This window comes from Hemicordylus capensis, chromosome 5, assembly GCF_027244095.1.
Source record: "Hemicordylus capensis ecotype Gifberg chromosome 5, rHemCap1.1.pri, whole genome shotgun sequence".
Lineage (NCBI taxonomy): Eukaryota > Metazoa > Chordata > Lepidosauria > Squamata > Cordylidae > Hemicordylus > Hemicordylus capensis.
This window is the reverse complement of record NC_069661.1, coordinates 173,502,316-173,515,000: the sequence shown is the minus strand read 5'-3', so window position 1 is coordinate 173,515,000 and position 12,685 is coordinate 173,502,316. Positions and strand designations below refer to the sequence as shown.

The 12,685-nt window shown below is 41.2% G+C and overlaps 1 protein-coding gene across 5 annotated transcripts in view; it reads left to right on the top strand.

Moving 5' to 3' along the window:
• Window positions 1-11,121, top strand: part of MDFIC (MyoD family inhibitor domain containing) — an 81,028-nt gene extending 69,907 nt beyond the window's left edge. For all 5 annotated transcript variants that reach the window (XM_053257226.1, XM_053257228.1, XM_053257227.1 and 2 more), the window contains one exon: window positions 7,888-11,121. In XM_053257226.1, the coding sequence (XP_053113201.1) occupies window positions 7,888-8,135 (248 nt within the window). In that variant the 3' untranslated portion in view covers window positions 8,136-11,121. The remainder of the gene's footprint in view (window positions 1-7,887) is intronic.
• The last annotated feature ends 1,564 nt before the right edge of the window (window positions 11,122-12,685 follow it).

Here is a 12,685-nt window from a genome sequence, read left to right as displayed (position 1 = left end):
TTGGCCACAGGCCTATAGTTGTTTGTATCCCCTGGGAAGACACGGTTTCTTTAGGAGTGGTTGAATAATAGCTTGCTTCAATGAAGCTGGGACCCCCTCCCCCTCTCTCAATGAAGTGTTTAGAACCTGATGGACCCAGCTAAAAGGTTCCTCTACTAGATTTAATAAGCCATGAAGGACAAGCATCAGGCATGCACATGGATGGCCGAACTTTACTAAACACCTTGTCCACATCATTGGGGACCAATAATTGAAACTCCTCCAGCAAATCTAGACCATTTTACTCCGGGCAGCTCTCCTAATGATCCTGTATCAACCATCGTGTCCCAACTCGTTGTGAATGTGAGTGAATTTACTCTCAAAGTGCTGTGCAAATGCGTCACAGTTTGCTACCAGGGGTTCAAAATAATCTTGCCCAGGGCCAGATTTCAAAAGGCTCCGCACCACCCGGAAGAGCCCCACTGGATGACATTGAGAGGATGCCGTGGTGGATTAAAAAAATTGGTGCCACACTTCCTCCAAGCAGCTGACCAGCCGCTGCCTCTGTCCTGCTGCTGGCTCATCTTCCCTGTCGCTATCCGGGCAGCTGCTTGCACACTCTCGTGAGAGGTCCACATAAGGGATTAGCCATGGGTATGTCTTAGTGAATTATATATAAAGAAGAAGATACTCCCAGCCAGCAGAGTGGAGCCCTTGCCCTTGTGGTTCCCAAAGGAGCGACCCCCTCTGGTGTTGTCCCTTCGGTGGCATCACTGCCCAGCAGCATGCTGTTCTATACTGCCAGCTCAGGAAATGATGCAGGGCCCAGCAGAAACTGCTGAGTCAGCACTCTGGGCCCTCCTCCTGGGCGCTACAGCTCTATCACCAACAGAGGGCTGCAGCAAGGTTGCTCTCCAAGAGAGACAGCCACAGGAGAGCGGAGGCAGCTGCTGGCACTTACCACAAGCTCTACTCACCACCATCCAGGGCAAGATAACACAGGGCAGGTGGAACACTCCCTTCCACTCTCTTCTTCCCTCTGCTGAAGCTGGTGTTAGGAAAGGGATTGAAAATTATAATACTACTATATTAGAGCTAGCGTGGTGTAGTGGTTAGAGTGCTGGATTAGGACTGGGGAGACCCGAGTTCAAATCTCCATTCAGACAGCCATGATACTTGCTGGGTGACTCTGGGCCAGTCACTTCTCTCTCAGCCTAACCTACTTCACAGGGTTGTGAGGAGAAACTTAAGTATGTACAGTAGTACACCGCTCTGAGCTCCTTGGAGGAAGAGCGGGATATAAAATGTAAAATATATAAGTATATATGGTTTGGGATCCTGAGTACTGTTCTAGCCACTCCATCTTCAAAATGGTATTGTGTAACTGGAAAGAGAGCACAAAAGGGCAATTCAAATGCACTTTCCCTGTGAGGAAAGTGTTAGAATGTTTGAGGCTTTCGTTTTGACAAATGATGATTGACAGGCAGCAGATCATTTAAAGATATTTAAGATTATGCACAGTGTAGAAAGCTGGATCTTGAGAAACTTTTATCCTCTCATCATTCTAGAACTTGAGGTTATGCAATCAGATTGGTTGGTAGTAGATTCAGGACAGATGGAAATACTTTGTCATGAAACACGTAATTAGCATACAGAATTTGCTGCCACAAAATGCCATTGACTTAGGTGGTTTAGAAAATTCATGGATAGGCTTATCAAATGGTTATTATTCTTGATAACTGAATGGAACCCCCATATTTAGAGGCAGTCTATCTCTGAGTGCTAGTTGCTGGGAGAGGACTTTTGCCTTCATGCCCTGTTTGTGGGCTTCTTATATAAGTATCCGGCTGGCCAATGTTCAAATTAGAATGCTATACAGGATATTGCAATCCAGCTCTCATGTTCTGATTAACATTTATGGAGGCTGGTTACAAACAGGCTGTTACTGGATATTCATCAAGAAAATCCATGGATTAGGCTCTCTGTGTCCATTTGTGTTGGCATCTCTGTGTCCTTTTCATTATACAGTTCAGTGTAATGCTGTATATATTTAGATCAGGGATAGCCAACCTAAGGTTCTGCAGCTGTTGTTGGACTACAACTCACATCATCCCCTGCTGTATTGGCTAATAGACAGAGATGATGTCCAACTGCTGGGCCAAGTATCAGTCAATCATCTTTATTACGGTCAAAGACCAGCACAGGATACAGTACAGATACAATGAAATAAAACTCATTAAAATTATTATATGATTATATTATTATTATGATTGATGAAATGCAACTCTAAAAGCTGTGGGGCAGTTAGTAAAATAAGCTAACAGCAAGCTAAGCCTAGAAGCTGTAGAGAGATTAACAGAGTAGAGATAGAACAGGAATAAGTATATAACTATCTTTAAAACTAGGGCCTAATGAAACTCATTAAAATTAAGATTATGATTAGTGAAATACAAGTCTAAAAACTGTGGGGTAATTAATAAAATAAGATACTACAGGCTCTGGGCCAAGTATGATAGGAATTGTAGTGGTGTTGATGTGATGTAGGGGCTGGCTTTTGGAACAGTCCTGCTGGATCAGGCCATAGTCCTAGTAGTCAGTCCACTGTTCTATTTTCCACAGTAGCCAGCCAGATGCCTCCTCGAAGCCTACAAGCAGGCGAAGACATACCCTCTCTCCCATCATTACTCCCCTGCAACTGGTATTCAAAGGCATGTCTCTGAACCTGGAGATTGTGTATAGTTATGGATAGGCTTGTCCTCCTTGTTTAAGCCCCTTTTAAAGCGATCTGAGTTAGTGGCCATCACCACATCCCGTGACAGCAAATTTCATATACTAATTATGTGCTGTGTGAAGAAATGCTTTCTTCTGTCTGGCCTAAATGTTCTACCAGTCAGAGTCATCCCCTCCTCTTTGTGTTAGAGGGAGAAAAACTTCTCTATCCACTTTCTCCAAACCATGTGTCATTTTGTAAGCCTCGATCATGTTTTTCCTTATGCACCTTTTCCCCTAAGCTATAAAGCTTCAAAGCTTTTCTCATAAGGACCAGTCCCTTGATCATTTTGAATGCCCTGTATACAGTGTTCCAAATGTGGCCACACCATACATTTGTATAAGGGCATTATATTATATTTTATAAATGATTGTTTTCAATCTCTTTCCTAATTATCCCAAGCATAGAACTTGCCTGTACACCAGAACTTCAAGTTTTCTTTCCTGGTTAATCACAGACAGCTTGGAGAATATGTGAAGTTTATTTGCCCTAGTGTGTGTGTAATTTTTGTATGTGGTTCAACATACATAAGTGTATATGTACGTGTATGTGTATACACGCATGCACACACAAACTTATACACATGTGCTTATGTATGTGGTTCAGTTTATTTATATTTTTAGAAACATAGGAAGCTGCCTTATACTGAGGCAAACCACTGGTCCTGCACAGCTTGGCAGCGGCTTTTCAAAGGTTGCAGGCAGGAGTTTCTCTCAGCCCTATCTTGGAGATGCCAGCAGGGGGACTTGGAATCTTCTGCATACAAGCATGCAGATGCTCTTCTCAGAGTGGCCCCACCCCCTAAGGGGAATGTCATGCATTTCTCATATGTAGTCTCCCATTCAAATGCAAACCAGGGCAGACCCTGCTTAGCAAAGGGGACAAGTCATGTTTTTATGGTTCATCTTATTGATACTGAGCCATATTTGTTACCCATTCACTGTATTTGGAAAGACCCCTTTTGGAGCTTTTCACAATTTATTTCTTGTTTTCACCAAACCAAATAGCTTGGTATCATCTGCCAACTTAGTCACCTCACTGGTTTCCTCTTTCCTTTCCTCCTTTGAATATCATTTGTTGCATGGAAGAGTTTTATGCAGGGCTGCACAACTTTGGCCCTCCTGCAGATGTTGGCCTCCAACTCCCATTACCCTGATTATTGGCCACTAGGGATGATGCGAGCTGTAGTTCAAAAAACAGCTGGAAGGTCAAAGTTGTGCAGCCCTGGTTTTATGTATTGGTCCTGTCTCCTAGAGCACCCACTCTGGCTATACACCGCTTCAGTGAGACTAATGCATTGCAACCAGTGTTTTGAAATCAATTGCCAAGAAATGTAGGACCAACAAACATAAGTACTTTTTCACACAATGCCTAATCAACTTGTGGAATTCTCTGCCACAAGATGTGACAGCCAGCAACCTGGATAGCTTTAAGAGGGGTTTGGATAACTTCATGGAGGAGAGGGCTATCAACAGCTACTAGTCTTATAGGCCACCTCCTGCCTCAGAAGCAGGTTGCTTCTGAATACCAGCTGCAGGGGAGTAATAGTAGGAGAGAGGGCATGCCAGCAGCTCCTGCCTGTGGGCTTCCAGCGGCATCTGGTGGGCCACTGTGTGAAACGATGCTGGACTAGATGGGTCTTGGGCCTGATCCAGTAGGGCTGTTTTTATGTTATTGTGTTCATATGAGAGTCAATATATGTTAGGAAAGTTGTTTTAGCGATGCAAGCTTGAAATGGAGTCACAAAAATAGCCCAGTTTGCCCAGCCCAAGTGAACAGAATGCTCATAAGAGAATTTAAAAAACTCCAATTCAAATTCACCTGTTAACCGTACCCACAGTTAGAATAATTAGTGCCCCATTTTTCTGTGTAATTGGGCATGCATAGACCACTTTAGCCATTGCTAATTAGCCAAGAATGAAGTATCTTTATTTAGACCTATGCCTTCTGTCCATTTATACAAATGGAGTGCTTAACAGAATCTGTGTCTTTTTTCAGATTTAAAATTTAGCCTTCTAGTTTTTTGTTTTTCTGAAGTAGTTACTCTAGATCACCCCACCAACAAAATTTTTAGGTGGGCATATCTGCCATTTTATAACTGGGCTTCATTTGGAAGCCTGAATACTGAGCCAAAAATACACCTCTTATTTTGGTTACTGTCTGTGCACTACAGGAGCCTAATGTCTGCATTCTTAACCGGTTATATCTTCACATCATTGACATTATCTTAAGTATATGTTCTATACATTTCCCCCCTTACATTTTGCGTGCAGCTGTCAGGATATAAAAATACTAGGCTAATTCTCTGAGGTGTGGAAACCCATGCAACTGTTTGTTCCACCTTTACATTAAAAAAAAAAATCAGAGTGGAAATTGTGTTACATTTATTCAAGTACAATCTCCATGACAACAAGCTAATTAATCCCCATCAATCTGGCTTTGGTCCTCTTCACTGAACTTGTACTTCCCAGCTTCACGTCATATGTCACATCTGCTGTGCTTTGGATGAAGGTCACTTATAGGGACATTTATTCTTCATGTAAAGAACCCCCTTTAACACACAAACCCAATCTTTTTCTCTCACTATTCTAGATTACTAGAAAACAGGAATGAGAAATGTTGTTTCTCATGGCTCCTTTCCAGGCTACATTGAATCTAAAGTGTTTGCATGTTTCTCTCAATTGTTTGTAGGAATAAGCTAACGGATAAGAGTATAAAAATATTTAAACCAAAATGTTGATATATGCAGATAGGAAACATGTATCGAGGCTATTCACACATGGGTGCAAAACCAGGCTAAGGGAGCCCAGCCCGATTTTGCACGTGTGTGTGAACTGCCAGGATCAGGCCCGATCCCAGTGGCACCACGGTGCCAAACCCACCTACGGGGCCACCCTTCAAAACGAGGTTAAGGGAACAAGCCCTCCCTTAACCTCTCTCTCTCTTTTTTTTTTTTTGGTCATCTGTTGACTGTGACTCAGGGGCATAGCAAGGTTGGATTGGGCCCAGATACGGGATTTTAAAATGCCCCCCCTCAAAGTCCAGGGCCTCTGCACACCCCAGGCCCCCAAGGATTTAAATCTGATATTTCAAAATAGGTATGCTGCCTGGAAATACATTTCACTGAATACACACATGCACACTTCCCAGTAGGGCTGGTTGTGTTCTCTCACTGTACTGAGATAAAAACTACTCTCTGCAGGTGCTCAGAAGCAGGCAATGGGGAGTCATGTGACATGTCTCTGGAGGGCCCCTCGAGGCAGTGGGTCCCCCAGACAACTGTCTCCCCTTGCCAGATCGTAGTTCCGCCCATGCTGTGACTGCAAGCAGCCATGGCTGGCAGACTCAAGGAGGGGAGAGGGGATCTCCATAATGTACTGTGCTGTGCATTATTGTAGCTCTGGGGTGCAGGGCAATGCGGAAAGATGTGTTCCAGCACTCCAACTCTCAGAGCTGCTGGCAGCAGGCGGTGCTCTTGTGGGTGGGTGATCCGTCCTCCCAGGGACAACAGTATGCTCGTCTTTGGGGAGGTAAGCTCTTTAGGGCTTCCTCCCTGCAAACCCAGTAGCCCTTTCTCACTGCTCGTGCGAAAGGGCTAATATTTTACTATGCCCATCTGGTGCTGATGATGGTGTCCAGAGGCAGCAACCTAAGGCTACTCCCAACATTTAGAATAACTACTACTCCAGCCTGTCTTTGTAGCTTCTGCTTCAAAATTGAATTGGGGTTCAGAGCAACATGAACCTGGTTTTGGGGGACTGTAAATGCATAGAGGTCGGTTTTGGAGTAGTAACAGTGAGCACTAGCCTAACAAGATAGCAGGGAATCTTAAAAGAACAGAGTTGATAAAGATGGTGAGGGAGTGGTAACCTTTGTAATGTAATGCCTCTTCTCTTGTTCTCCCCATCTCCACCATAAGGAATAAAGCAAATAGATTGAGTGGTGAGCATATACACGTATTTCCATGTATATAGGTGCCTATAAGGGACACCCCAGCCACCCACACCTCCCTATTCACTTGGCGCTTACATCCCACAGTTTGCCAGCTGGATAAGACTTGTCTAATGTAGGAGCAATATCAACAACCTCTTGGGGAATGCTTTATCTGTTGCCATGTTTGTTCTGAAGCATGGTAGCTAACATGTCTATGCTTTAGCTTAAATTGGGGAAAATGACTCTTAATTGGGTACAGACATGCATGCACTCATGTTATTAATAAACTGGCTGTGGGTAAAGACTCTCTAATGTTAGGGTACTCCATAAGGGCAGCTATGGAGTCAGGAAAGGTTTCTTGAAAAGCAAGGTTGAGGGTTTTTTTGAAATTTATTGGAAAACAGTGATTTACAAAACAATCTGTGGTTGACTGTCCCTTAAAGAGTTAGAGGATCCCAGTGGAGGCCTGGCTCTTGTAGGCTAGTCCTCAAAAATACATTAATATTGTTTTAGTGCACATGGCCAGAGGCAAGAGAAGGGGTGGGGGAAGGAAAAGGGAGGGGAGAGACCACACACTGATATCCTAGGCTGGTCTGTGGATCTAGAGAGTGAGGATCAGTGCAGATGCTGACATCCTTCTTGGCAAAGGAGGCAAGGCCCTTAGTTGCAGGGAAGGGGAGCCAAGTGGGTGAAGTTACTGGTGAAAGGAGAAGGCAGCGTGCCTGCCTGTTTAATTTCCTGGTTACTAGAGTCCACTGACTCTGGTATGCTGAGGGCACCCCCAGGGAAGCAGGGGAAACACACAAATATTCCGTGCAAGAGAGGAAGTTGTTTTCTGTGTGTATGTGTAGCAAGAAAGGGATACCCTCAAAAGGGAAAAGCCAAGGGACCCTTGGAGGCAGAGTGTCCAAGGGACAGGAATTAAACACACACACAAATGTTGGCAACCAAGCTCTCCTTATAGTCAGAGCTCTGTACTCTTTGAATACATTGCTCTTTCACTATATTATTATTGTGCCTCTTAAAAATACCTGCAGTCTTCATGTAGCACATGAGCAGGAGACAGAATACAAGCTAAGTAATGTGGGAAGAAAAAAGCAGTTTTTGTCTGGATTGTTTGGTGTCCTTTTTTCATATAAAATATAACTTTAATTTCCTTTTCTTTCTTCCCCCATCCCATGTGTGAAACATGGACATTTCACCAGATTGCTGTGTCCACTGTATCTTGGCCTGCTTGTTCTGTGAATTCGTCACCCTCTGTAGCCTTGTCCTGGGACAAGCATCATGTGGCGTTTGCCCAGCTGAGGCCTGCTGTTGCTGCTGTGGGGAGGAAATGGGAGATGACTGCAACTGCCCATGTGACATGGATTGTGGCATAATGGATGCCTGTTGTGAATCATCAGACTGTTTGGAAATCTGCATGGAATGCTGTGGGATTTGTTTTCCTTCATGAAACATTTGGCATATTTATGGCTTGTATCTTTTTTGTTGTTGTTAAAAACTGGAGAGGGCTCTTCTTGTTTTTAGAAGAAACCCTTTTGAAGGACACTGTTACACCCTCACTGCAGCCTAGTTATGTGCACTGTTAACTTCATTTTAAAGAACTGTTGAAAACCAAACCAATAAGAACAAATGCTTGATGGTCTAATTTGTGAACCTTTTCATGGTTGCTTGTGTAAAGGTTCTGCTCTCACCTAACAGGTGAATCAACTGTTAGAGGGTTGAGCCTGGATAAAGACAGAAGGATTGGGCCCTTTAGAATTCCCTGTCATCTTAAAACAAACAAATGAAAGCCCAGTTGATTAACTTCTTTAATACAAGTTTCTGGAAATAATTGAACCAGCAGGATTGGAGTAACCTTTAAACAAAGTAATATTTAATATAATAATTTCTTTTGATATTTGACTTTCTCTATGGCAAATAATTGTAAGAACTCTTGTTTTGAAATAAGTAACTTTTTCTGTTGATAGGACTGCTTTATATCCTTTAATGTTTTAACAGTAATTTGAATTGCTCAGTGTAAGCTCTGGTTTTGGACACTTATAATCATTTCCCATCTGTACAATACATAATTTAAGTTTATCCAAATTGCATCACTAATAACCTGGCCATGTTTTAAAGACAGTTTAGCCCTGTTTTAAATTTGTGTTTTGCTTAAAAAACAACACCTGTATATCATGTTTCAATAACTGTAAATTCTAAGCTTTAGAACAATTCAGGAAAGGATCGTGCACACCTTTGGCTCCTGTGCTTCGCACTCCCAACCAACTCTTGTCCTTAAGTCACTTCCAGATGATGTTCTCAGTCTAGTCAATGAATAATGATCATGTCTGTTGTATGTAGGGTAGAATTAGGGTAGAATTGGGTAGGGTAGAATTGGGTAAAAGAAATTGGGATGAGCTGTATAGGAAGTGCTTCCCCATGCATAGAATGAATTAAATTTAAGTGGATTTTTGAAGGTTTTAAAAGGATATTGTGAAAGGTTTAATACAGTATTTTGAAGGTGATCTGGTTCTTTAAAAGCAAGGCTTATCTTACTCTGTATTCAGCTTTAATATATAGCTATGTAGTGAAATCAGAAGGAAGCACAGTGTTTTTCTTTTCTTGTATCAAACATTTTTCCTCACATAATCAAAATCTGGCCCCTGTGTATCAACTGAACAACATTTCCATGTGTTTGAATAATATGGTGCTAGTTTACCTTCACATATGTGAGTTTTTATTGTTACATATTAGTTCAATTTAAATATACTACTTGGTAATCTAAATCTTTTTTTGTTAGTCCAAATTTCTCAATGGTCTTGGCTTTGTTTTGGCTTTAGTCTTTAGACCACATTTTAAAAATCCAAATAATGTGTTTTCTACTCTTTGCATTGTAAAGATTGATCTGTGTGTAGCAAATAAAAATCCAAAAGAATGAAAAATTTAATCCTGAACCTACAAATACTGATTTACCAATGCTTACTACTGAATTATGGAACTACTTGCCTGTTTCTTGGTATATCGTATTTTAAGGCAGAGGGAATATTTTCCCTCCTCTGGTAGCTTTTTCCATTTTTGTTGCTGTTACAGCTATAGGATTGGATTCTCATTTTTTGTCCATTACATTCGAGAGAAGACTCTGGAGTAAGAATAGTGACTTTACACTGGTATGACTTCATTATGGAAACTTGGATATCTTTTTAAAAAAAATTTGAATAAACCACTGAGCTCAGGATCAGGCCAGTAGGAACTCAGTTATGACTTCTAGAAGACTGAAGCATACCTGGAAACGGAAGAAGCATGTAGATTGGCTGGAAGTGCCTGGGTGCATTTTTTTTTTTTTTAAGCGTAATGGCTCTTGTGAAACTAAGGTGCCATGGATGTACAAGAAGGAATTTCAGTGTTTTGGGAATAGGCAAGTCTTTTTACCTGACTGGCAGTATTGCACTATGTTTGATGGGAAAGAATATGTGCTGCCATGGGCAGTCATACTCTTCATGACTTAAATGACACAACAGGCTGTATAGTAGATTGCCGTATTCTTTGACAAGGATTTTCAACATTGCCAAGCAAATTTTTTAGCATTGAAATGGTGAAATGGACAGCTTCTTTCTGGCTGCAACTCTGCCACAACTGTCTAGTATATGTTTTGCTTTTCAAAAATAGTATATGTATTGAGCTTTAATTCATCCAGAAATATTTAAGGAGAATACAGTATCACTTTTGAAAATGAATTACTGTAATGTTTGAGCTAGTAATACGTTATTCAGATTTGTGTTTTCATTATTGGATGATGTATTTGTAATTTTTTCATCTTTTAGAATACTCTATAAACAAAGCTTGTGTTACATTTTTAGGTTAAAAAAAAATCTGGAAAACATAGTTAGTTCTCCCTCCTAGAACAAGATGCTGTGTTTAAAATTTCTGACTATTCAAATTTAACACTATATGCCCCTCAAGTGCAAAATATTAAAAGCAGAAGTTCTGTCTGTCTCAAGATGCATCAATCCTTCAAATTATTTGGAGTTATCTGATTAGTAACAGTTTTTATTCCAAATATAAAAAGTTGACACTGATTTGTTTGACATGCTAAATATATCCTGCTACTATGTGTCATAGAAATATTAACAGTTTATGATATTTATCTCTGCAGGAGAGCACATTAGTGAATAGTTTAAAAAACCTTCTATGTTTAATTTCTTAAAATTGAACATCTTTGTCTTTTTTGAGCCAATCTTAATAGAACAATATTCTATTATAAGTTGAGCAGTGCAAAAATGCCATTGAAGTAACAATGTACTAATTGCCTAATCTATCAACTTCAATCACAATGGAGGTCTTCAGTTACAAAGAATTGTGAACTCTTTTTTAAAAAGTTTACTTTATGAACTTTCTTTTAACTGGATCAATTGTTATAAAACACTATTTTGAAATAAAGAATTTTTATTTTGAATGCACGTGTAGTAAGTTTTAATGTTGTGTTTTAAAACTTTACGGCATATGCTGGTAGTTGTAGACAGAAACAGACAGTAGGGCTTCCTGTTACACCCTGCACTGACTATTCTGTTTGTTTACTTGGAAAGTCTTGGATATTAGGAGTGGAATAATTTACCCCTGCAATAACACACTGAACTTTAAGTTGCTGAAGAAATAAATTTTAGTCGCTGTGCTTGTATTATAATTTATCTGTCATATGAGCACGAAATGATCAGTTTAATCCTACTTACAATTCTTTTTAGGTGGAATTGCACCTAAAACTGCATGCTTGTGTTTGGTATTTTTACTGAAGGAAAACCAGAATAGAACTAGTTTGTTTTATTTTCTTATGGGTATGTTCTGTCTCTCTCTTCTTGTGCCCATTCTTAAGGTATATCCGTACTTCATCACTTGTGAGGTGTGGAGGCAAGGTTATTTGATTATATCCCCCAATACTTGGAAATTGCCTTTTACTGAATCAGACCATTGTCTCTACTGTCTTACCTACACTGAATGGCAGCGATTTCAGGTAGATATTTAACAGCAGCACTTCCTAGAGATGCTAGGGATTGAACCTGGGGTCTACATATTCTTCAAGTGCTTGCAAGTGCTTTAGTTCCAAAGTGGTCGCAAAAAGCATAGTTCATATATGTCCAACTTCTAGTGTTATTATCTGAAGCTTAACAGAAATGTAGCACTATATGTTCCAGAGAAAAGCAGAAAACTTATCAAAGTGCTTGGGGACAGAAAATAACAAACTGAACAACTCTAACTCTCTCTCTCTCTCTCTCTCTCTGAGAGGGAGCCTCTCCATTAGCAAAACTGATCTATAGTGTAATTGTGTTGCATGTAATTAAAGCTAGTACAGAGTTCAAGCTGAGGGGGGCAGGGAGTATGGAAATGGATGAAAGCAGCCTATAGCAACTGAGAATTCAAAGCACTTTGCACTATTGATTAGGGATGTGCACGAACTGGTTCGTGCACTCCCAGGAGGTGTGGGCCCGGGGTGTCTTTAAGGGGAAGGGAGGTTGCCCTTACCTTCCCTGCCATATTTTCCCCACCGGCACTCTCCCCAAAAGTGTCAGTGTAGGGCTTCAGCATACCTCCCTGCAGCCCTTGTAAGTGTTGTACCGGAAATGGCCAGGGTACACACACTGACACTTTTGTGGGGAGAGCACCAGCGGGGGAAATGCAGCAGGGCAGGTAAGGGCACCCTCCCTGCCCCTAAAAAAAAAACCCCATCTTGAATGCCAGACTTCTGAACTGGTTCAGTGCTCCAGAAAAGGGATGCTAAACTGGTTCATGCACAGCCCTACTATTGCTTCACATGCTGCTGCAGGGAGGTTTTGAATACCTGAGGTGGAGGAGCACACATCCTTGCACTAGGCATGGAGGGTAAGTGGTAGGGTACCCTTCCTCTAACTGAACTGATCCTGCACAAATGCTATTAAGAGCTCTCAGTTACCTTGTTTTCAAAGTGGCATGAGTGAAATAACTATTCAAATTAGATGTGTAGGTTTACCCCTCATATCAATTTCAACTCAT